This window comes from Pleurodeles waltl, chromosome 1_2, assembly GCF_031143425.1.
Source record: "Pleurodeles waltl isolate 20211129_DDA chromosome 1_2, aPleWal1.hap1.20221129, whole genome shotgun sequence".
Classification (NCBI taxonomy): Eukaryota; Metazoa; Chordata; class Amphibia; order Caudata; family Salamandridae; genus Pleurodeles; species Pleurodeles waltl.
The window spans coordinates 508,494,355-508,518,686 of record NC_090437.1 but is presented as its reverse complement, the minus strand read 5'-3'; the positions used below and the strand labels follow the sequence as shown (position 1 = coordinate 508,518,686).

Sequence of the window (24,332 nt, the reverse complement as noted above, 5' to 3'; positions counted from 1 at the left end):
CCTGAGAATGGTAAATTCTGAATCCTCTGTTGTGCCTCTGGTTTGAGAGATGTCAATCGCAACAATGCGTGTCGTCTTAAAGCCACTCCATGAGCGTAGTTATGTGCCGACAGTACCGAAGAATCAGCAGCAGCACTTATCACCTGGTTGGAAACCATGGCACCCTCGCCCACGACCTCCAAGAAATCTTCCCTTTTGTCCTTGGGTAAGTGCTCCGCAAACTGCAGCATAGAGTCCCAAAAAGCACGATCATATCTTCCTAATAAAGCAGTGGCACTGGCTACTTTCATTGTGATGGCTGCGGTAGAGCATACTTTTCGGCCTGCAGCATCGATCTTTCTGCTCTCCTTATCCGGAGGCGAGGAGGAAAACGGTGATGTAGAGTGTAACTTCTTTGCCGCTACTATAACCACCGAGTCCGGCACCGGTCCGATCTTAGGAATAGAGGGTCTTGCTCCGGTGGGCGATACTTTTTAATAAGTCTGGAAGGAGCAGATTTTGTTGTGGCCGGTGTCAGACAAATATCCATTGCCGGTTCAAGAAGACCCGGAACCAGTGGAAGTAAAGGTCTTGACGATGTCCTCTGGTGTAAAGTCTAAAAAATCACTGAGGTCGATGGGGCGGGCACCGCCAGCGGGATATTTAGTTTGGACGCCCCGCGCACTAGGACCTCTTGGAAGGTATTCACGTCATCTATGGGGGACACTCTCGGGGACGGTGAGTCCGACAGGGTTGGAGAGTAATCCCTTGTAGTCGAAGAAGAATGTCTATGACGTGAATGCGAGGATCTCTGAAGTGACTCATGTCGTTGGTGCCAAGAGGAAGACTAACGTCTAGAGGAATGTCTGGAATGTCTTATGGATTCCGCTGGAGTCATCGGAACAGACTCTGAAGGGGGGCCGGAAGAGGAGCCGCAGGTGTTACTGGTGTCTGCGGCGACGGCGGCTGTTGAGGAGAGAGCTGAGGCGAAGCCGGAAGTAGGATGAGTGAGGCAGAGGATTCTGAAGTGGTATAAACCCTTCTAGGCCTCTTTGACTGTCGCCTTGACGTCGACACACTCCTCGACGTCGAAGTACGGTGACGGCGAGTGCCTCTTGACGTTGATTCCCCTCGTTGCTGAGATCCTCTCCACGACGACCTTTCTCGACGTCGATGTGATGACGGCAACCGTCTTCGACGGCGAGCACTCTCCCTCGACGGCGACCCGGACCAAGATCTCGACGGCGAGCGTCCACGCCGTCTCGACGGCGAAACAGCTGCCGACGTCAAGCGAAGCCTCTTTCTCGACGGTGAGCCGGTCCTCGACGGCGAGCATGTCGGCGCCGTTCCTGGCCTCGACGGAGACCTATGCCGTTTATGAGCAGGTCTGGCAGAAGTAGCAGAGGAAACAGGGTAAGCCCTGGTAGAAGACTGACCTTTTCCTCGCTCTGTGACAGATTGACCACTTCTTCTCCTGTCCTCTCTTTCCTGAAGTCGAATTTTCTCCCTGTCACGAAGGGTTCTTCTGGAAAAAGTTCTACAGATGTCACAGGAGTTAGGCTTGTGGCTGGATGGAAGGCAAATTATACAGACCTGATGTGGGTCTGTTTTAGCCTTTTTTCTGCCACAAGAAGGGCATTTATCAAAAAGTGAAGGCATTCTAAAATAGAAAAACCTTGAATTTCTGTCCGAATTTGACAGAAAAGGTTAGGAAATGTATACTCAATATTAAAAACGTCGAGTGAAATTGAAATTCAAAAGGTTTTAATTGAATTTTCTGTCAAAAAAGCTTTGTGAAGTACAGCTCAATGCTTCAGGGTCCTGCAAGAAGGAGCCGGAAAAAAGAACTGAGGCAACTGCCTTTTGCTGTGCATGATGGGATACAGGAAGGCTCTACTTTCTTAAAGGCACAGCTCTATTTACATTCTGTATAATGGCAGCCTATGGGCTACACTGCCCTGCATTGTTTTATTCTCAAGAGAGGTGTAAATGAAGTATGAGAATGTATTTTTTATTACATTTCTGCAATAAATAGGTGTTTGAACGTGAATTTACACTGCAGCTGCTTTCTTTCCAACAATTTGGCCTGTGTAGCTGTTCACATAGGCTGCACAGTGTTATTCTTAAGTGGTTTTTGACAGACCTTTTTTCAAAGGGCTGGTATCTGCACTTAAGAATATACTTCACATCAGTGCTCCAGGGTCCCCGCAGGCGCGCGGAACTATTCAGTGGTTATGACTATACATGGAAATCCCCTACGAGAGAAATGAAATATCTAAGTTAGAGAAGCTATAAGTAGAGACCACTTAATTACAATTTCGACAGAGTAACAATACTCTTACTATACCTTATTTTCTAGAGATCCAGCAGTTTGAATTTTATCTGAGTTCTCCTCAATGCAGATCGATAATTCAGCAATCTTATTTCTCAATTCAATCTCCAACTTCTTCTGTTGTTTCAGATCCTCTTGCCTTTTCCTAAGTTCGTCTTGAGTTTCTATGGACTGAGAAAAAAAAAAAAGATGACGGATTGAGGGATCAATACCCAAACATTAGAAAATATCAAGTTAAAAAGGAAAATACAATACAACTACACAAACAAGGTACTTACCTTTGTTAAAAATCTTTTTGGGGTATACTCTATGCCTGCAAATTGATCATATTTTCTATCACCTTAGGGCACTGAACTAGATCTAAAAATGTAGCTACTGTGCAGCTCTGCTGACAGTGGCACCAGCACTGTGTCACTTCCAGTAAGGACCCTGGACAAGATGTCAGAGCCGCAGAAGGCACAACTCTGGTGCACAAACAATTCCCCATTTTTTGTTCCACGCACTCTCAGGCAGAGATGAGGCTGGTGAGATCATCAAAAAGGAGGCAGTGTACCAAAACTAAAATGGGACCTTATTAATACCAGTTGTATAAGCACTCCTCAGAATGGGGAGATAGCGGGATAGGTGTGGAATCTGCAGGTAGATGCCATAGCCATTAGAAATTGTTACTGAAGTAACTTGTTGTTCTGATGCATAGTTTTATCTGCACAGTCTTCATCTCTAACCTGCAATCATGCAGTAGCCCTAAAGAAGCGGGTCTGACGAGATGGTTCAACCAAAAAGTCCTGTAACACGAATCTGGCAAATATCCGTCCATGCAGATTTCAGAATGGAGGCAAAGCCAGATATCCAGGACAGGAAAACTAATGGACAGTGCAGAAGAAGCAGCTTTCACTCTGGTGGAATGGGCTCCGATCCCAGCAGGGGACTCATTCTTTACTGCATGAGAACCTAACGTACACCATGATCTCGAGATGGTCTTCTTCTAGATCGCCTTACCTTTCTTTGAGGTAGCCTAGCTAAACAGCAGCGGATTATGATCCAACATTTACGGTTCCTGTCGATGTAAAAGCTGATCGCACCCCCTTCCCCACTACCTCTCCTTCGTGGACCCAGGGAACATGCCGCCGGTGGTAGACTAGTCAGGGGTGACCCTGTTTCTGGTTTCAGCAGCCCCATGAGTGAGTGATGTAAATTCATTCTGAACACCAGCAGAACAAGTGAAGTCCGTGATTTTCACAGTCATTGCTGGAAAAGCAGAAAGCACCTCTACAGAATTCAGCTGTGGTACCAAACCCAAATCCAGTGCCATCCTTACTTTGAGGTGCTGCTCAAACAAATGCTAAGACCAAGACTGGGGGGTCATGGAGCAGCACCACTGACCTTACAACCCAATTCCTAAAACAAGATCAATGCTCGGAGGCCTGGCTGGAAAGGGGTGCACAAGGGGAACCCAAACCATCACACTCAGATGCAGGGAGAAGTTCTTCTTCACCAAAGAAGGGAGTGCTCAACATATTATTTGAGGAAGACCAGGGTTGGCATTTGCATTACAGCTAAACTCAGATGACGGGAAGATCACCTGAAGCCTACAACTTGGAGAAGCTGTGGGTTGCCATGTGCTGAGAAGCCTGCCTATCAACTCAGAGTGGGAAAGAATGTCCACCACTGTAGAAGGCAATTCAGGAGTGTAGGAGGCTGGCCTGGTTTGTAGTGGGTACCTAAGGTACTTACACCTTATACCAGGTCCAGTTATCCCTTAGTGAAATGTAGCAAGTGTTCTAGCAGCTTAGGCTGTCTAGGGGCAGCTGTAGCAGAGCAGCCAATGATGAACTGGGAGACAAGGAAAGCTCCTGTACAGTTACACAGTACTCCTACACAATAAACAACAATACTCAGTGTTACCAAAAATAAAGGAACTTTATTCTAGTGTCACAAGGCCAAAAATATCTTAGAGGCAATACTCCTTCTGGAGGTAAGTATTATACACAATATATATACACTAGTAACCGAAATCAGGTAAGTAAACAGTCATAGAATAGTTCATACAAAAGAAAATACAATAGAATGCAATGGGCCTAGGGGCAGCACAAACCATATGCTAAAATAGTGGAACGCGAATCACAAATTCCCCCCCTAGGCAACTGTAGTGTGTAGAGGGGCGCTGGGAGTGTAAGAAAACACCAAAGGTAAGTAAAGTACCTCACCCCAGAGCCCAGGAAGCAGGAGTAAAGTACAGCAAGTTTCCTCAGGACACACTACAAGTCGTGATAAGAGATCTTGCAAGAACCAAGCAAGACTGTAATCAACAAACTGTAGATTCCTGGACCTGAAGACCTGTGGAGAAAGGAGACTAAGTCCAGAAGTCGAAGAAGAGTCCAGGAAGGATAGGAGTCCCTGCCAACCTAGAAGATGGTGCAAACGTGGATTCTCTGGTAAGAGGAAGAGCACAGAAGTGCACCAAAGAAGATGGCTGCGGGTTCCTGCATGATGCAGGTGGTGTCCCACGTCATGTTGTTGGATGCAGGCTGTTTGCGTAGCTGGATTCCACCAACAAGCCTTGGTTCATGCAAGTACTTGGTTTGTATCAAAATGGAGCTGCCGGGACCCAGGAGGGATCTGGAGGTCTCAACTCAGACTGTGGAGCCAGAGGGGGCTCTCAGCACTTCAGAGAGCCCAGAGAAGACCAGGCAGCACCCACGTGAGTCCCAGGACACAGGGACAAAGAAGATGCAAAGTGCGGTCATGGCAGCACAACAAAGGAAGGTCCCACACTGCCGGAGAACAACTCAGCGAGTTGTGCATCGCAGGAGGGGCTGCTGGGGACCTGGGCTACACTGTGCACAAAGGAATCTTGGAAGAAGTGCACAGAAGCCCAAGGGGCTGGAGATGATGCTGTGCACAGGGGTACTGTTGCAGCATGGGGAGGCAAGCTCTTACCTCCACCAAATTAGGATAGCTGGACATTAGAACAGTCCGGGTCACGTTGGTCCACCACCTGTGTTCCAGGCAGCAAGCTCGTAGTCAGGAGAGGAGTCCCAGAGTACCGGTCATCGTCACACAAGGGTGCCTGAAGAAGCAGGTAAGTGAATCTGTCATTCCATGGGAGATTCCTTCTGTTCTTCTGGTGCAGGATGAAGACAGGCAGTCCTCAGAGCTTGAACACCTTGGAAACTGTTGCAAATGCTGGCTGGAGCTGAAGTTCCAGGTCACAGGATTCGTCCTGGATACTCTGTTTCAATCGCAGCAGTTCCTGGAGCACTCTGCGGTTGATCCAACAGTCAGAAGCTGAAGCAGAGGATTCCTGGAGGAGTCTTGAAAGCTAAAACTGAGGGAACACCCAGAGGAGAGACCCTAAATAACCCTGAGAGGGGGATTGGCTCCCTACTCAGGTAGGCACCTATCAAGAGGGGTCTCTGACGTCATCTTCTGGCACTGGCCACTCAGAGATCCCCCAGTGTCTCCCAACACCTTGGAAAACAAATTGGCTAATGGCTGGAGGAACTCTGGCACCACCCCTGGGGTGGTCGCTCACTTTTCCTTTGTCCAATTTTGCGCCAGAGCAGGAACTGGGGGTCCCTGAACCTGTGTAGACTGGCTTATGCAAGGAGGGCACCATCTGTGCCATTTAAAGCATTTACAAAGGCTCTGGGAGGCTACCCCTCCCAAGCCTGTAACACGTATTTCCAAAGGGAGAGGGTGTAACACCCTCCTCCCAATGGAAATGCATTGTTCTGCCTTCCTGGGATTGAGCTATGTCCCCCAGGAGGGTAGAAACCGGTCTGTGAGGTGGCAGCAGCTGGGACTGCAGTCGAAACCTCAGAAAGCTGGTTTGCAGTAGTGGGGGTCCATGGTGGAGACCCCATGATGCATGTAATTGGACCCGCAATAGCAGATTTGGAATGGGGGACAATTCCATGATCTTAGACACCTTACATGGCCGTATTCGGAGTTACCATTGTGAAGCCACATTTAGGTGTTGACCTATATGTAGTGAACACCTGTAATGGAGTCCTCACACTCACAAAGTCCCAGTATATGGCCCTGAACTATGTGGGGGCACCTTTGCTAGTGCAAGAGTGCCCTCACACTTAGTAACTTTGCACCTAGCCTTCATTAAATGAAGGTTAGACATATAGGTGACTTATAAGTTAATTAAGTGCAGTGAAAACGGCTGTGAAATAGTGTGGGCACTATTTCACTCAGGCTGCAGCGGCAGTCCTGAAGAAAGAGTGGTCTGAGCTCCTTATGGGTGGCAAAAAAAATGCTGCAGCCCATAATGATCTCCTGGAACCCCAATGCACTGGGTACCCATGTACTGTATACTAGAGACTTATAAGGGGTTCCAGTGAGCCGATTGGGATTGGAATATGAAATCACTAAACTATTGTGACTAATTTGGTAAGTAGAGTGAGCATAAGCACTGGAGTTCTGGTTAGACGAACTTCAGTGACACAGTTAAGCATACTGACAACACATACATAGGCAACAAACTGAGCACTAGGGTCCTGGCTAGCAGGATCTCAGTGAGATAGTCAAAACACACTGACAAACACTCACAAACAGGCCACAAATGGGGGTACCTATGCCAGAAAAAAAGCTACTTTCTCACAAGGAGAACCCCAACTTTTGTGTTTGCAGGACAACCAGAACAAGCTGACTTACAGTGGAAATGTTGCTGTAATTCACCCATGCTGTAGGAAAATGCCACTGTTGGCATGGTTACCCCCTAACATTTTGCCTTTCGTTGATTCTAGTTATGATTGAAAGTGTGCTGGGACCCTGCTAACCAGGCCCCAGCACAGTGTTCTTTCCCTAAACTGTACCTTTGTTGCCACAATTGGCACAGCCCCTGGCACACAGATAAGTCCCTTGTAAATGGTACCCCTGGTACGAAGGGCCCTGTGGCCAGGGGAGATCTCTAAGGGCTGCTGCAGCATGTATTATGCCACCCTGGGGTCCCCTCAGCACATGCACACTGGCCCACAGCTTGTAGGAGGCTGGCCTGGCTTATAGTGGGTACCTGATGGTACTTACACCTTGTGCCAGGTCCAGATGCCCACTAAACCCCGGATGAAGGTGCAAAAGGGCTGCCTCCGGGTGGAAGAAGCCGAAGATTCTGCAACAACGAAAAGGGCTAGGAACTTCTCCTTTGGATGGAATATGTCCCACAGCGTGCTGGATGTTGCAGAAGTGTTTCCAGGCAGAAATGCCACAAACAAGCTTTGCTAGCTGCAAGAGTCACGGTTGAGGATTTTGGGTGCTACTGGGGCCCAGGAAGGGCCAGGATGTCGCCCCTTGGAGGAGGAGACAGGGGTGACACTCAGCAACTCAGAGAGCCCCCACAGAAGCAGGCAGCACCCGCAGAACTACCCGAACAGGCACTTAGACGATCTGAAGACAGCGGTCGACTCGGAGTCACAAAGGAGGGTCCCACGACGTCAGAGTCCAACTCAGCAAGTTGGGCAATGCAGGAAAGAGTGCTGGGGACCCAGGCTAGGCTCTGCACAAAGGAAGTCCTGGAAAAGTGCACAGAAGCCGGAGCAGCTGCAAATCACGCAGTACATAGGTTTGCTGTCTGGCGTGGGGAGGCAAGGACATGGGCCACTGGACTGTGGGAGACACTTGGACCCACCTCCTGTATTCCAGGGACCACGCTCGTCAGGATGAGAGGGGACTCCGAGGACCAGTGATGAAGTTTGGTGCCTGCGTTGGCAGGGGGAAGATTCCGTTGACCCACAGGAGATTTCTTCTTGGCTTCCAGTGCAGGGTGAAGGCAGACAGCCCTCAGAGCATGCACCACCAGAAAACAGTCAAGAAAGCCGGCAGGATGAGGCGCTACAATGTTGCTGGTAGTCGTCTTGCTACTTTGTTGCGGTTTTGCAGGCGTCCTGGAGCAGTCAGCGGGCGATCCTTGGCAGAAGTTGATGAGGGAAGTGCAGAGAAACTCTGGTGAGCTCTTGCATTCGTTATCTGAGGAATAGCCCAGAGGAGAGACCCTAAATAGCCAGAAAAGGAGGCTTGGCTACTGAAAGAGGTAGGCACCTATCAGGTGGGGTCTCTGACGTCACCTGCTGGCACTGGCCACTCAGAGCAGTCCATGGTGCCCCCAACACCTCTGAATCCAAGATGGCAGAAGTCTGGGACACACTGGAAGAGCTCTGGGCACCTCCCCTGGGAGGTGCAGGTCAGGGGAGTGGCCACTCCCCTTTCCTTAGTCCAGTTTTGCGCCAGAGCAGGGCTGGGGGATCCCTGAACCGGTGTAGACTGGCTTATGCAGAGATGGGCACCATCTGTGCCCATCAAAGCATTTCCAGGGGCTGGGGGAGGCAACTCCTCCCTAGCCCTTCACACCTATTTCCAAAAGGAGAGGGTGTAACACCCTCTGGCAGAGGAAATCATTTGTTCTGCCTTCCTGGGCCTGGGCTGCCCAGACCCCAGGGGGGCAGAAACCTGTCTGAGGGGTTGGCGGCAGCAGCAGCTGCAGTGGAAACCGCGGAAAGGCAGTTTGGCAGTACCCTGGTTCTGTGCTAGAGACCCAGGGAATCATGGAATTGTCCCCCAATACCAGAATGGTATTGGGGTGACAATTCCATGATCTTAGACATGTTACATAGCCATGTTCGGAGTTACCATTGTGACGCTACACATAGGTAGTGACCTATGTGTAGTGCACACGTGTAATGGTGTCCCCGCACTCCCAAAGTTTGGGGAATTTGCCCTGAATGATGTGGGGGGCACCTTGGCTAGTGCCAGGGTGCCCATACACTAAGTAACTTGGCACCTAACCTTCACCAAGTGAGGGTTAGACATATAGGTGACTTGTAAGTTACTTCTGTGCAGTGAAAAATGGCTGTGAAATAATGTGGACGTTATTTCACGCACGCTGCAGTGGCAGTCCTGTGTAAGAATTGTCAGAGCTCCCTATGGGTGGTAAAAGAAATGCTGCAGCTTATAGGGATCTCCTGGAACCCCAATACCCTGGGTACCTAGGTACCTTATACAAAGGAATTATATGGGTGTTCAAGTGTGCCAATGAGAATTGGTAAAATTAGTCACTAGCCTGCAGTGACAATTTTAGAAAGCAGAGAGAGCATAGACACTGAGGTTCTGGTTTACAGAGCCTCAGTGATACAGTTGGGTACCACGCAGGGAACACATACAGAGCATACATTATGAGCACTGGGGTCCTGCCTAGCAGGATCCCAGTGACAAGGGCAAAAACATACATACATACAGTGAAAATGGGGGTAACATGCCAGGCAAGATGGTACTTTCCTACAAGAATGCTATGCAAATGAAAAAGGAAACTTCCCTGAACAGGAGGAGGAAACAAAGTAAAAAATAAAAATAAAATAAAAAGCCCCCTAAAGACGAGACAATTAGGACAAAGCGTAATTATACAGTAGTTGGTCCCTGCTCCCACACAGAGGCATGACTTACCACTAGCAAGTAAGGATTTTTAAATGACACTAAAATTAGGACTTAAAGTTACCCGGGCCATAAGGAACATGTATGCTGGCTATTGGATTATAGATGGAGTTGTGCATATATTACTGCCCCAAGACATGAGCCTTATTCTAGTAATGCTTTTATTCTTATTATCCCCTGTGGGTGGTTTATAGAAGGTATATGCGAGAGGGTGCAAGAGGTAGTGGGCCAGGGGAGGATGTTTGAACAGGCGTCTTTCCACAAAGATAGGGAACCTGTAGTGCTCACAACAACTTCTCAATCTAATGTCCAGGCTCAGGCAAACTGGGATGGGAATCATTACCCACGAACATCTGGTATGAATTACCTTAGCCTACAACAACCAGAATCAACTATTTCATTATTTATAGGCTTTGCTAAAGACATTTATCAATTTCTGCGACAAGAACCGAGGCGGTGGTTTGTCCCCAGGAGGATTCCATGCAGACCCCTTGAAAGGGGAAGCCTTTCAAGCTCTGGGTACTGCGCAATGCACATGCGCACAGGAGACATCTGTGCTGGGAATCCACAGTTATTCTGAAGGCGAGGAAGGACCAGGCCCGGGGGTCTGCTGTGCAGTTCCGTGGAGATGTAAATATAAACACGCCAGTGGCCTGCTTGCCTTAGCGTCTGGAAGGAGAAAATAAGCATTGGCATAGCCAATCGGTCTCGCTTGTGGGACCTTACAAGTTTTTAACCATGGATTACATGGGTACATGGTTAAACACTTGTAAGGGTACGAAAGCGAGAACTATTGGCTATGCGAATGCTTGCTTAGTATAGTCACTTTATAAGATGATCCTAACTAATGCTGTAAATGGGGACAAATGTACTCAAGAAAATCACAAATCTGGAGGGCAGTTGCAAAATGGCTATGAAGTCAGAAAGAATGACATCTTGAGCCGTGAAGTCAGGAGGGGCAGAGACGGTGAGCCAATGGTCTATTGGCACGTGTGTAGTTTTTAAAAACTCTGCTCATTAGGATAAATGATATAATAATGTGTTTTTATGTAACTTTACAGACTTCACTTCTAAGTACTAAATACAACTCATGCGGCTATTACCCAATAAAATGATACTCAAGTAACCAATCTGAAAGGTAGAAATACAAAGTATTTCAAAATGTGGCCTGAGCTCACCTATAAGTTAGTGACAAGAGTTTAACTCTTTGGGTCATACTGAATAGTAAAGCTACTATGACTGTCACAAATATTCTACATTTGAAGGGAGCTTGAGGTGGGTGTCAAGGCCCCTGTAGCAGACATTGGTGGCCTATCAAGAGTAAGGGTATAATATTGGTAAAACCGATTAAGTACATTATGTTCTTGCTTTGGTGATCTGAGTGCAATCATAACTTTGAACTGTCTAAAAATTATCTTAGGATGTTAATATGTCTGATGCAGAGCACTTTGAACAACATGGTGGTTAAGGGTGTACATACCTGAACGATAGCTAAGTGAGTTACTGTATTTCTTACTGGTATCCTTGTGTAAAATACAGGCCCTTCTGTGCTCGTAAAATGGTTCATGGAACTGCTGCGTAAAGATGCTTGCAACATTTATATGCTGAATTTTTTTTATCATTTTTTTTTTTTTGGCAAATCAAATGGGAATTATTGAGAAAGAAATTTGTATTGTGTGCTATACAAATGGCCATTATTAGTGTAATTACCCAAGAGTTTACATAAGGAGCCAAAGACCATTCATATCTTGACTATCATGTCAATGAGACTTGCAGTGAGAATCCACCCCTGCCCTTTTCACCCAACCATACAACCCCCCCCCCCCCACCCCACCCAACACATCCCCCAACAACTGAAGAGCTGCAGTCTGGAGATATAGTATGGCCCTAATTAGCTGGGTCACCTTTGACATTAAGCATCTATTTCCAGCCAGGACACAGCTTGGACAAACTGAAAGCTTGAGAGGAGGGACTTGGGCTCAGGTGGCTTATCCAAGGAACTCAGTCTCCCAATCCGTGAGGCTTGACATTGCACATCAAGTGCTTAATGCGTCTGTCACAATGTGCCCTGCTGCAACTACACTGCCCTGAGGCACACTTGGGAGGATTTGCAGAGGGCAGTCTAATTTTTATGCTATTCTTCGGATTTTCCACTTCTGACTAATTTGAAGCTTGTTAATATTGAATTAAAACAACCTCTGTGCCTGTAGGCTACTGCAGCTTCAAATTGCCATATCTAGCATTCCTTACAACCTACCTAAAAACAACCATTCTTTAAATAGTGGTAGAGGTTATTGCAGACTCCATTGCAACTTAGAGAGTTTTACATGAGAATATCTAGATATTGTAGAGGGAAGGTGTAGGAAAGTGCCCTCTTTTTGGCCTGGTTACCCTCACTTTTTGTCTGCTGTTAGTGTGTTTTGACTGTCTTCACTGGGATCCTGCTAACCAGGACTCCAGTGACTGTGCTCTCTCCCTATAACTTTGGTTGTTTAGGACTTAGCAAACCCCACAATTGGCATACTGGTGCCCCCATATAAGTCCCTAGTATATGATACTTAAGGTCCGATGGCATTGAAGGACCAGGGGTTCTCCATGGGCTGTAGCATGAATTGTGCCACCCATCAGGCCTGCCATTGCAGCCTGTGTGAAAAAGTGCATGCATCCTTTCACTACAGGTCACTGCACCAGTTTACTGTAAGTCACTCCTATGGCAGGCCCTCCTAGCCCAGAGAGGAGGGTGCAGGTACCTGTGTGTGAGGGCACCCCTGCAGAGGTGCCCCTATGAACTCCAGCCCCCATTACACAGGACTTCTTAAGTGTGGGGAAGTCATTTTGCCTGTGTACTGGATACAGGTCACTATGTGTGTCCAGCTACATTATGGTAACTTCGAACCTGGGCATGTTTGGTATCTAAGATGTTAGAATCATACCCCAATACTGTTGCCGGTATTGGTTGTATGATACCATATACTTTGGGGGCTCCTTTGAGGATCCCCAGCATTGCTCCTACTAATCTTCCTTGGTTTTACAGGCAGCCCGTACTGCTGCCACCCCTCAGACAGGTTTCTACCCTCCTGCTGCTTGACCAGTTCAGGCAGGGGAAGGTATAACAATGATTTCCTGTGGGAGAGGGAGAGCACGCCCTCTCCCTTTGAAATAGGTGTTAGATGGCTTGGGAAGGGTAGCCTCTCCAAGCCACCGGTATGCTTTGAAGGGCACATTTGGTGCCTTCCTTGCATAAACCGGTTTGCACCAGTCCTGGGACCCCCAGTCCCTGCTCTGGCACGAAACTAGACTATGGAAAGGGGAGTGACCACTCGTCTGCCCATCACTACCCTAGGGGTGGTGCCCAGAGCTCCTCCAGTTGGCCACTTGATTATGCCATCTTGAATCCAAGGTGAGCAGAGGCCACTGGGAGCATCTGAGTGGCCATGTCAGGCAGGTGACAGCACAGTCCCCTCTTGATAGGTGGTCACCCTGCATGGTGACCAATCGCCCTTCCTGGGATATTTAGGGGAAATCAAAATATATATATCTCTCTCTCTCTCTCTGTGTCCCCCCCCCACCCGTGGGTTCTCAGATTCGAAATGCAAGATTCTAGCAGGACTCCTCTGCATCATTTACTTCATCTTCTGCCCACCTGGACTGCAACGGGACCCTCCAGGAACCAACAAACTTCATCTCCAGAGATGTCTCTGTTCTGCAACATTGTTTCTCCGGTTCCTTCCAGCAACTCCAACATTTCCCTGGCTGTGTGGTCCTTTGAAGGCGATGAGTCTTCTGCCTGCACAAGAAGTAAGAAGGATTCTCCCTTGGAGTGACGGAATCACTCCCCTGCACCCACAGGCACAGACTGCAACAACAACCGGCTGCATGGATCCTCTCTCCTTCGGAACTGCTTGGATACTGCATCACAGGTGGTGCTCTGGAGTAGTCCCCTTGGTCCTCTCTACCAGGTGTCCAACTTTGGAGATGGTAAGCCCTTGCCTCTCCTTGCACAACAGTACCCCTTTGCACTGCAACTCTTGCAGCTACCAAGGTTTGCTTGCTCCTTCTCCACGGGATCTTCAGGCTCCGTGTAACCCCTGCCCCCAGCACTCCTTCCTGCAAAGCACAGTCTCCTGCCTTCTGCTCCAAGGACTCTTCTTCATGTATGCTGAGTGGGCCTCACTGCAACTCCTGTGTCTGCTGGCCGTGGGTAGGCTGTGGGGGCTGCCTCCTCTTCTTGTGACTCTCCTAGCTGCTGAGGGTCACCTCCGACTCCCTTCCTTGGGTCGAGTCCCCTGGGCCTTGCTAGTCCTCTTTTGCCTTGCAAAACCCTCTTTTCCGACTCTTACATTTGCCAAGGCTTGTTGGTGGTTTTCCAGCCCCATTGACTGAATCACGACGGCTAACATGGGACATCACTTGCATTACTTCTGGAACTCCTCTTCTGCTCCTGTGCTCCAGTGCTGACTTTCTTCATCCACCGTCAATGTGGTCCTGCATCCACAGAAGGGTGGGCAGTGGCTGCTGCCACAGCCGGACACTCCAACTGGACTTGGTCCCCTTCTTTTGCAGGTCCTCTTCTACCAGGATCCACCTTTGGTTTCTTACAGTATTGTCTGGGTCCTGCACAGTAATCTTCCGATGTCCTCCTGTTGGTTTTGGGGAAAACCAAGTACTTACCTCTTCTCTCCAGGTCTTTTGGGGGTGGGTGGGGGAGGGGGAAGAGACACCCTGGTATTTACCTCCTGGGGTTCATAGTTCCTCCAGCTCCCCTCTACCGATTCCACTTCCTTGGGTGGGGGACTGCCTTTCACATTCCACTTTTTTAGTACATGCTTTGGCCCACCACTAGGTCCCTCACTATTTGCTATTGCTTTAACCAATGTCTACTGCTTTCTATGCTATTTCCTGATTACTAATGTGGCTAGAATAGTGTGTTTACTTATCTCCAGTTGGGGTATTGCTTATACATTATTTTAGTATCTGTGTTCCCATAATAAAGTCCCTTTATTTTTGTAACACTGTGTGGTTCTTTTAAGTGTGATAGTGCTGTGTGAATATAATGGTATTGCATAAGCTTTGCAGGTCTCCTAGATAAGTCTTGGCTGCTCATCCACAGCTACCTCTAGAGAGCCCTGTCTTCCTAGACACTGCCTACACATCACAAATAGGGGATACATGGACCTGATATAGGTGCTCACCACACACCACGCCGCTTCCTACAGAATGTACTAGGGTAGGCATTAGGGAAAAATAGATGTATCATGTATGCATATTTAAAGTAGGAAAATTGGTCCAGAAGAATTTAATAGCAAGTGAATTTAAGGAAATGCCCCTTTTTGCACTGAGGTCTGCTAACCAGACATCAGTGTCTCATGTCCTCACCTTAAGAAGGGTTTGGTAAATTGGCTTTTACGCAATTCGCTGAGCTAACTTACCTTTAAGTCCCTAGTAAATGGTACCCAGGGTACCCAAAGAATGCAAGTTAGGGAGGTCCCACCAGGGACTGTAGCACTGGTTGTGCCACCCAGTGTGGGACAAGTAACCAGACTCCCAGCCTGCCATTTGCTGCTGGAAGAGCAGCTTTAACTGTAGCCCACCTTTGCCATTGAAAGCAATGGCAAAGCCAGAGTTCCCCTGGTATATGTGTAAGACAACCCTATGGCAGGCCTATTGAGTCCAAAGGCAGAGTGCAACGTATTTCACAGTCAGGGCACGTAACTTACATGTTCGGATACTAAAAACCCGAAAGGTCCTATTTACTGTGGAAAAGCTTGGTTGCTCAATTGGCGAGTAAGGAGTTGCATGATGACCCCCGTCAAACTGTTTAGACTCTAGACTGGGTCATCCAAGATATCCAACAACTCATTACGTTAAGCCAGACTCGATTTGCAGATCAAAAATGATGTAACTAGCTGCAGTGTGCAACTTCAGCAAAGATGCCACTTTGTTGCCTTTAGTCCCCTGTGCCTATACTGGATGCACACTGGGTTCGGTCACGGAGACAGCTTTCTGCCCTCCTAGTGAGACGTGCTAACAACTCCCAGGTAAGGGTACAATAGGGGCTTGCTCTGGAAGTGTGTGCTACATCCCTCCGTCAGGAAGCCACACAGCTATTTGCGCAAAAGATGAGCTTTGAAGGAGAATCTCATTTTGAAGGGCAAATGGGTAATACTTGAAAGAGGGGCAGCTCCTCTGTTCAGGCAGACTGGCTCTTGGGATGGGAGAGGCGAAACCAGTTGCCAAGCAGTTTTTCCAGGAGCATGTAACCCCCCACCCCCCTCCAGTAGCCACACCTCTGGACTGAATCAGGGAGCTCAACACACTTGGAGGAGTCCTGCCATCTTGAAAGTGGGCAGAATGGTGCATCCTGGGATGCCCAGATGCCACACTTCGCAAGAAGTGATCAGGTGGGAGGTAATCTGGTAGCCCTTTGGCTACCAACTGCATCCTGCCCAGAGGGTATTTTCTGAGCATAAGTAGGGTACCCCTAAACTCAGATCTCGACTGGACTGGAAGGACAGAGGAAGGACTGCCCGGATGTACAATAGAACTGGCAAAGAGGCTACTAGTGTGGCCAGCACCTGCTTAGCCTAGGAGAAGGACTGTGCCTGCATTGTCCTGCTCAAGGTAAAGTAGTCTCCAGAGCCCAGCCAAAAGCAAGAGAATCCAATAGTCGTTGAGCTGGCCCACTGTTCACAGCACAGGGACACAACAGCCGAGAAGCCTGAAAGGGCAAGTTGGTAGCCCAGAATCTTGAACCCACCACTAACTGTTGCTGTGCTGCACCAGGGACCAGAACTTACTCACAATGTTGCACCTGAATTCGCAGAACCCGGGAGTGTCGTCTGAGTGCAGTTGAGACCTTCAGAGGATGAGTTACTGATCCAAGAATGATTGCCCCGTCACTGCGACACTGGGTGGCTGGTAGTCCTGTGGTGACTAGACTTCTGCCAGCGCCAAGAGGACTTCGAGGGATTCAACCCTGTGACCAGGATCACCTCACCCCTTGATGGACCGAAAAGCAATGGCACAAGACCCCTGTTGACGGCACTACATTCACAGCATCCTTGAGCATCTTCAGCATCCCTTATCCCTTGTATCAGGACCTCTTCGATAGCAAAGCCCTGCAAAGGATAACACTGGATGAGCCCTACTGAATACTGCTTCACCTGCTGAGGTAATTGTTTCTAAGGACCTTGATGGTCACCCTGACTGGCTCCCTTACTGGAGTTGGTCACCTAAAGTGACTCCAAGTGACCACAGTAGAACAAGCCCAAACGTCTTAGTGAAAAAGGGTAAAGTGTCAAATTTGTTTAAATTGCCAATGCCTGTTTGCAACTACGTGGAACGCTTCGACTTACTACGCCTTGTAAATCCTATATCACCGGAATTCTATAATGGATCTTTTTCATTTTAGTGTCTCAAATTGTATAAAAAATACAGTCTATTTTTATAAATTAGTGTTGGGTTTGTCTGGTGTCTTGATTTCTTCAACAAATATTGTGGTGTAGTTTAAATTCTTTACATTTGTTTTTTTTGTGTAAGCCTTGCTCCTCAGAGCCACAACTACCCAGGGTTGAGCTGAAGGTTTGACAAACGAAACCTTAGGGTCCTAAAGGGGTTTGCAACGGCAAAGTTGCAGAATCACACCATATAATATACCCCGTTTTCTCACAGCGAAGGTCTTTCTAATTTAAACAGCGTTTTAAATACCTAATACATGTGTTCACAAAAATAGGTAATTATTTCTGTATTTTAAATAATTTCTGGGGTGAGCGGACCCTGCTGCTCATGAGAGTCTATAACTAGAGCTTTAAGCTTGTCTCTGCAGACAAGTCCAGTAGCACAGGTAGCAAATAATTTTAAAATATTTCACGGCCAGGTCCATTCACATAAAAGAAGGTTCAAGACTGCACAACTGAATCGCTGTTAGGTGCTCTAAGTTTTAAGACATACTTATCCACTCAACTGCCCCTATTTGTTCAGTGCGTGTACGATAATCCTACATGAACTCCCCAAACCACTTTGGCCCTCATTACAACATTGGCGGTAAAAGCCGCTTACCGCGTGCAGAAGACCGCCAACACACCGCCGCGGCAGCAGAATTCCGCCACGGTCATTATGACCCACAGCTCGGAATCCGCCAAAATTGAGACACCCACACAAGTCCGCCACACCAAAGGTCAGTGATAAACTAGCGAAAACAAAACCCCCACCGTCACGCCAACAGAAATATGCCCACACTATCACGACCCACGAATCCACGCGGCGGACTTTCAACCGCGGTATTCCATTGGCGGTACACACCGTCTCGCTCAAAATACACACACTCTTACAAAACACTACCAAATTGGACAATTCAAAATACACACCTGATACACATACACACACCACTCCCACACACCCAATACAATATAAAACACACACCCACATCACCCACAAACCCCTACAACAAAAATTGTGACAGGCCAGAGAGAGACACTAAAATCTACAACCAAGCATCCACAGACACACAATATCATCACCCACATAACATCCACGCACCTCACACAACACACCACTAAATATCACCCCACATATCACAACACACACCACTCCACACATCACCCACACCACCCCAAGGCACGGCAAAGACACCCCAGGTTCTAAGAGGAGGAGCTCAGGGTCATGGTGGAGGAAATCATCCGGGTAGAGCCACAGCTATTCAGATCACAGGTGCAGCACACCTCCATAGCTAGGAAGATGGAGCTATGGTGAAGAATAGTGGACAGGGTCAACGCAGTGGGACGGCACCCAAGAAATAGGGATGACATCAGGAAGAGGTGGAACGACCTACAGGGGAAGGTGCGTTCCGTGGTCTCAAGACACCACCTTACGGTTCAGAGGACTGGCGGCGGACCCCTACCTCCTCCCCCACAACTAACAACATGAGCAACAGGACCAAGTCTTGGCTATTCTGCATCCTGAGGGCCTCGAAGGAGTAGCTGGAGGAATGGGCTCTGGTAAGTCAAACCTTAACTACTATATCCCCCACCCTACCTGCATGCCATCACATACCCCCACCCTCACCCCCATCACTCCTACTCCTCACAAATGTCCCAATATCACAAACCACACATCCCAACACGAAGCCCTGCATGCAAAAACAAAGCATGGACACCCATCACCAATGCATGGCCACTGCACATACCCATACACCCCCCTAAACCATCATCACACAAGGTCCCACACAGGAATGCAAGCACTGGGGTACACGGTCACCCACCCATTGCACACGATGGTACACCCAGATGCAATAATCATGCTTTTACACCCCTGCAGGACCCCTACCCAACTACACCGCACAGGAGGGTCCACACATGTCCACACCACCAACAGAAGAGGCCCACAGTGATGACAGCAGCTCTGTCCAACTGGATCTAGACGACCAGCCCGGCCCATCTGGGACCTCGGGACAGTTGGTTCCCCTCACACTGGCACAGGCCACTACAGGGCTTGCCCCTTCTGGAAACACCAGCACAGCACCCACTCAGCAGGCCCATACCTCTGTCCCCAGGACACGTCAATCAGCTGTGTGTCCACCACTACAGGGAACCCAGGCTAACCCACCACCCCAACAACAGGGACCTGGTGGCAGTGGCAACACCATTTAGGGGACATAGGCCCAGGGATACAGGGGAACTGGGAGGGCTGCTGTGCATCGGGGGAGGACAGGCCCAGGGAACCCACTCTCCACAAGGCCCTCTCCAACATCATGGGAGCGTACCATCATTCCCAGGAGACGATGGCAACCTTGCTGGTCAAGTTTCAGGTGACCCAGCGGCTGCAGGAGGAACAGTATTTGGGCTTTAGGGAGGAACTCAGATCCATCAATTCCACCCTGGGCACCATCGTAGGGGTGCTGAAGGAAGTCCTCAACACCAGGAGGGACACTGTGGCACAACAAGGGGCCCCTGACACTAGCATGGACGATGAACTGCCCACCACCTCCACCGGCGCTAGTGGACAGGAGACACCGCCACAGGACCGCCACACCAGAACCCCACCCTCTGCAGAGGGAGAACCACCCCGCAAATGGTCCCGGAGATCCAGGACAAAGACAGAATGATGTCAAGACCCCCACCAAGAAATGAGGTCACCCTGAAAGTCATCCCACTGTCCCACCGTGTCACCCTGTCCATCCTCAAACTGCCCCAGCTCCACTTCCTATGCCCCTTTGGACAATGCACCTGTGAGACTAATAGACTGGACTCTGCCATGGACATTCCTCCACCATCACCCCTCACAATTTTACAACCCCCTCCAATATTGAGCACTTAAATATACACCCTTAAAGCACAAAACAATCTGGAGTCTGTCTGTGATTTCGAAATAGTTTATTAGCAATTACAGTGACAAAATGCTCTTTCAAATGTAATGTCAACATACTTATGTCACACAGCTCTAGTCCATGAGGAAACAAAGCGGATGCCACACAGTGGGACCCACATCTGTGAAACTGAAAGGGAAAGTGACAACTCAGGGTCCATACACTGGGTGAAAAGGACAGACAGTAGAGAGGTAGTAGTGTTAAAGTACATGTAGTAGGCAGGTTTGTATTCTTACCTGTGTCTCACTGGAAGTATTGCAGGATCACAGAGTTCCTGTTGTCGATGTCCTCTTATTCTGCTTCCTCGTCTTTGCTGTCCACAGGCTCCACAGCTGCCACAACACCTCGATCTGGACCATCCTCCTGCAGAAAAGGCATCTGTTGTCGCAAAGCTAAGTTGTGAAGCATACAGCAGGCCACGATGATCTGGCACACCTTCCTTGGTGAGTAGAATAGGGAACCACATGTCTTATGGAGGCACCGGAACCTGGCCTTCAGGAGGCCGAAGGCCCGCTCTATAATCCTCCTAGTTCGCCAATGGGCCTCATTGTAGCGTTCCTCTGCCTTTGTCCTGGGATTACTCACTGGGGTCAGTAGCCATGACAGGTTGGGGTAGCCAGAGTCACCTGCAAATGGCAAGGGAAAACTGTTAGACACACACTAACCTGTAGGGATATACCCAGACAACTATTCCCACTGATTTGGTTCCAGGTGCTCACCTAATATCCACACACGGTGCCTCTGGAGTTGCCCCATCACATAAGGGATGCTGCTATTCCGCAGGATGTAAGCGCCATGCACTGAGCCAGGGTATTTGGTATTAACATGGGAGATATACTGGTCGGCCAAACACACCATCGGCACATTCATCGAATGGTAACTCTTCCGGTTTCTGTACACTTGTTACCTCTCGGGTGGGGGGGGAGAGACCAAGGCCACATGTGTCCCATAAATGGCACCTATGATGTTGGGGATATGTCCCAGGGCATAAAAGTCACCTTTCACTATAGGCAAATCCTCCACCTGAGGGAACACGATGTAGCTCCGCATGTGTTTCAGCAGGGCAGACAACACTCTAGACAACACGTTGGAAAACATAGGCTGGGACATCCCCAATGCTCTGGCAACTGTAGTTTGAAAAGACCCACTTGCAAGGAAATGGAGTACTGACAGCACCTGCACTTGAGGGGGGGATTCCTGTGGGATGGCGGATAGCTGACATCAGGTCTGGCTCCAACTGGGCACACAGTTCCTGGATTGTGGTACGATCAAGCCTGTAGGTGATAACATGTCTTTCCTCCATTGTCGACAGGTCCACCAGCGGTCTGTACACCGGAGGATGCCGCCATCTCCTCACATGTCCAAGCGGACGGTGCCTATGAAGGACAACAGCGTGCACAGAGTCAACCAACTCAGAGGTATGTAAACACAGCTTACTCAGAAAACCATTCATAACCCGAATTTTGCCTGTATGAGTGTTGAAGCAAGGCCTAGGTATGTGTGACATAGTTAAAAATAAAGCCACGTGGGCCCCTGAAATGGCAGCTGCCTGACCTGTAAAGTGGGACAATAGGATGTGAGGTAACTGCTCTGGCGTTGTACACCGTCGCGGTAGTCAGTCGAAGACTGCAGCGCAATTCTGCATTGGTAAACATTGGACCCTATGGGTCCCAGGAGCCAATGATGATTTACGGCGGCGGTGACGGTACGCACCGCTGCGGACGTGAGCGCCATTTTCTATCTGTTCAGTGACTCAATACCTGATCTTCGACAGGAGAGGACCTACACTGAAATTACTGCTGTGACCTCAGTCTGGAAGAGACAATGGCTCATGCGTCTGGGGAAAGGGCCCCTGCCTTCACATTGGAGGAGTTGGAGGAACTCGTGTATAAGGTCCTCCCCCAGTACACGCTACTCTACGGTCCTCCAGACAAACAGGTAAGTACACTGTGAGCATGATGTATGGGCAATGCCTGGGTGGAGTGGTGTGTATGAAAGATTAGGGGGGGGGGGGGGGGGGGGAAGAATGATGCGTGCATGAAACGACGGTGAGTGCATGTGCCACATGGCAAGGATAGGGATGCAAGCCAATGACTGACGGTGCAGTTGGTAATAACTTCTCTTTTCCCCCTGTAGAATTGATGTAGGTCAGCGCCCACCAGAAGAAGGATATTTGGCGTGCCATCGCCAAGGACGTCCAGACCCTGGGGGTCTATCACAGACAGAGCACCCACTGCCAGTAAAGATGGGAGGACATTTGCCGCTGGAGCAAGAAGACGCCGGAGGCCCAGCTGGGGATGGCCTCCCAACGTGGGAGGGGTGCCCGTCGCACTATGACCCCCCTGATGTTCAGGATCCTGGCGGTGGCGTACCCGGAGTTGGATGGGCGCTTAAGGGCATCACAGCAGCAACCAGAGGGTGAGTACACTCTCATTCTGCTGATTCAGAGCGCAGTGGAGGTGTCTGGGTGGGGGAGGTGGGCTGTGGGTTTCCCTAGTCCAGGGAGAGGGAGCTAGTTAAGTCCCCTTTTTCAGGCAGACCCTGTGGCACCCCACCCCACCTGGGTACAGTGCCAGCTACACCTAGTCAGGCTCCTGTGACATCCATGTGTGCAGATGTCAGCCATAGCCTTGTAGGCCATGTCCGAGGGATTGAATAGTGGACCCCAAGTGCGCAGCGTAGTGCAGGGGGCTTCCGTGTCTGTCGTGTCCGCCGAAGGTAGCGGTAATGCATGCACTCAACATGTCTTTCTTCTGTGCCCCCCCTCCCCCCCTTGTGGTCTCCCTGTACATGTGTGCATTAGCATCATCAGGCGGAGGTGCAGTGGCACCGGAGCAGGAGGGAGCTGCATCCCCACATGGCCCTGGAAGGCGAGACTACGGACTCCGAATTCACCAGTGGGACGGAGGGTGAGGGGAGCTCCACGGCGGGGACAGGAGCTGACACCAGTGATACGGACTCGTCCTCTGATGGGAGCTCCCTTGTGGTGGCGAACCCATCTGTGCCCCTGCATCTACAGGTACAGCCGCCACCCCCCCTCCAGCACCGCCCTCCCAGCAGCCCCTCAGCCTTTGCCCCATGCTCGCCCACCCAGGAGGGTGGGCATCTCCTTCGCCCCAGGCACCTCAGCCCCTGCCCCAGTCACCCCTGCTGCCCTGAGTGTGGAAGCCATTGACCTCCTCAGGTCCCTCACTGTTGGGCAGTACCATTTTGAATGCCATCCAGGGTGTAGAGAGACAGTTGCAACAGACCAATGCATTCCTGGAGGGCATTCATTCTGGTCAGGCAGCCCTTCAGCGAGCTTTTCAGACTCTGGCCTCAGCACTGATGGCAGTCATTGTCCCGGTCTCTAGCCTCCCCCCTCCAACTTCCTCCACCCAGACCCAATCCCCTGTACGTCAGCCTACCCCAAGCACACCATCAAACCAGCATGCACACAGCTCAACACACAAGGGAAGCTCAGGCAAACATAAGCACCACACATCCCACAGGCGCTCACGCAAGCATCACACACATGCAGACATAGCAACATCCACTGCCTCCACTGTGTCCCACCACCTCCCAAGGTACACAAACGCAGGCACACACCCACCCAACAGCCATCCATCCATCCATCCATCTCACGACAGCCTCCAGCGCATGCACCTTCACCCAAAGTCACCAAACGTACACCTCCTACAACCACAACCTCTTCCTCCACTCCCAAACCCCGTCCATCTACCCATCCCAGTGTTCCTAAGAATCTTTTCCTGTCCACCCTTGACCTCTTTCCCTCACCTCCCCCACCCTGTCAGTCTCCTAGGGCCCGACTCTCCAGGTTCCAACCTAGCACCTCAGCCACAACATCGGCGGGACCAGTAGTGCCAGTAGGGCAGCCAGTGTGGCAAGGAGCCACAGCACGGACAGTCCCCCACCTGTCAAGCATCAAAAGTTGGCCAGTGCCCGGCGGGAGAGGGGGAAGACAACAGCCAGCAAAGCAGCTCCCAGGGGTACAGGTGGGAGTGTGGAATCAGCTGCGACACCTTCCAAGGTGGGGAAGGGGCACAAGAAACCCAGCAAGTCTGGGAAGATCAGCATGGCGGAGAAGACCGCCATCAGCCCCGCTGCCCAGGAGCCGGCCAGCAGCAGCCCCGCTGGCCCAGACAGGACCGCCAGCAGCAGCCCCGCTGGCCCAGACAGGACCGCCAGCATCAGCCCCGCTGCCTAGGAGGCGACCGCCAGCATCAG

The 24,332-nt window shown here is 49.8% G+C and overlaps 1 protein-coding gene across 5 annotated transcripts in view; it reads right to left on the bottom strand.

The window, feature by feature from the left end:
* CENPE (centromere protein E) overlaps window positions 1-24,332 on the bottom strand; it is a 1,295,748-nt gene that overhangs the window by 425,391 nt on the left and 846,025 nt on the right. For all 5 annotated transcript variants that reach the window (XM_069241483.1, XM_069241500.1, XM_069241509.1 and 2 more), the window contains one exon: window positions 2,327-2,482. In XM_069241483.1, the coding sequence (XP_069097584.1) occupies window positions 2,327-2,482 (156 nt within the window). The remainder of the gene's footprint in view (window positions 1-2,326; window positions 2,483-24,332) is intronic.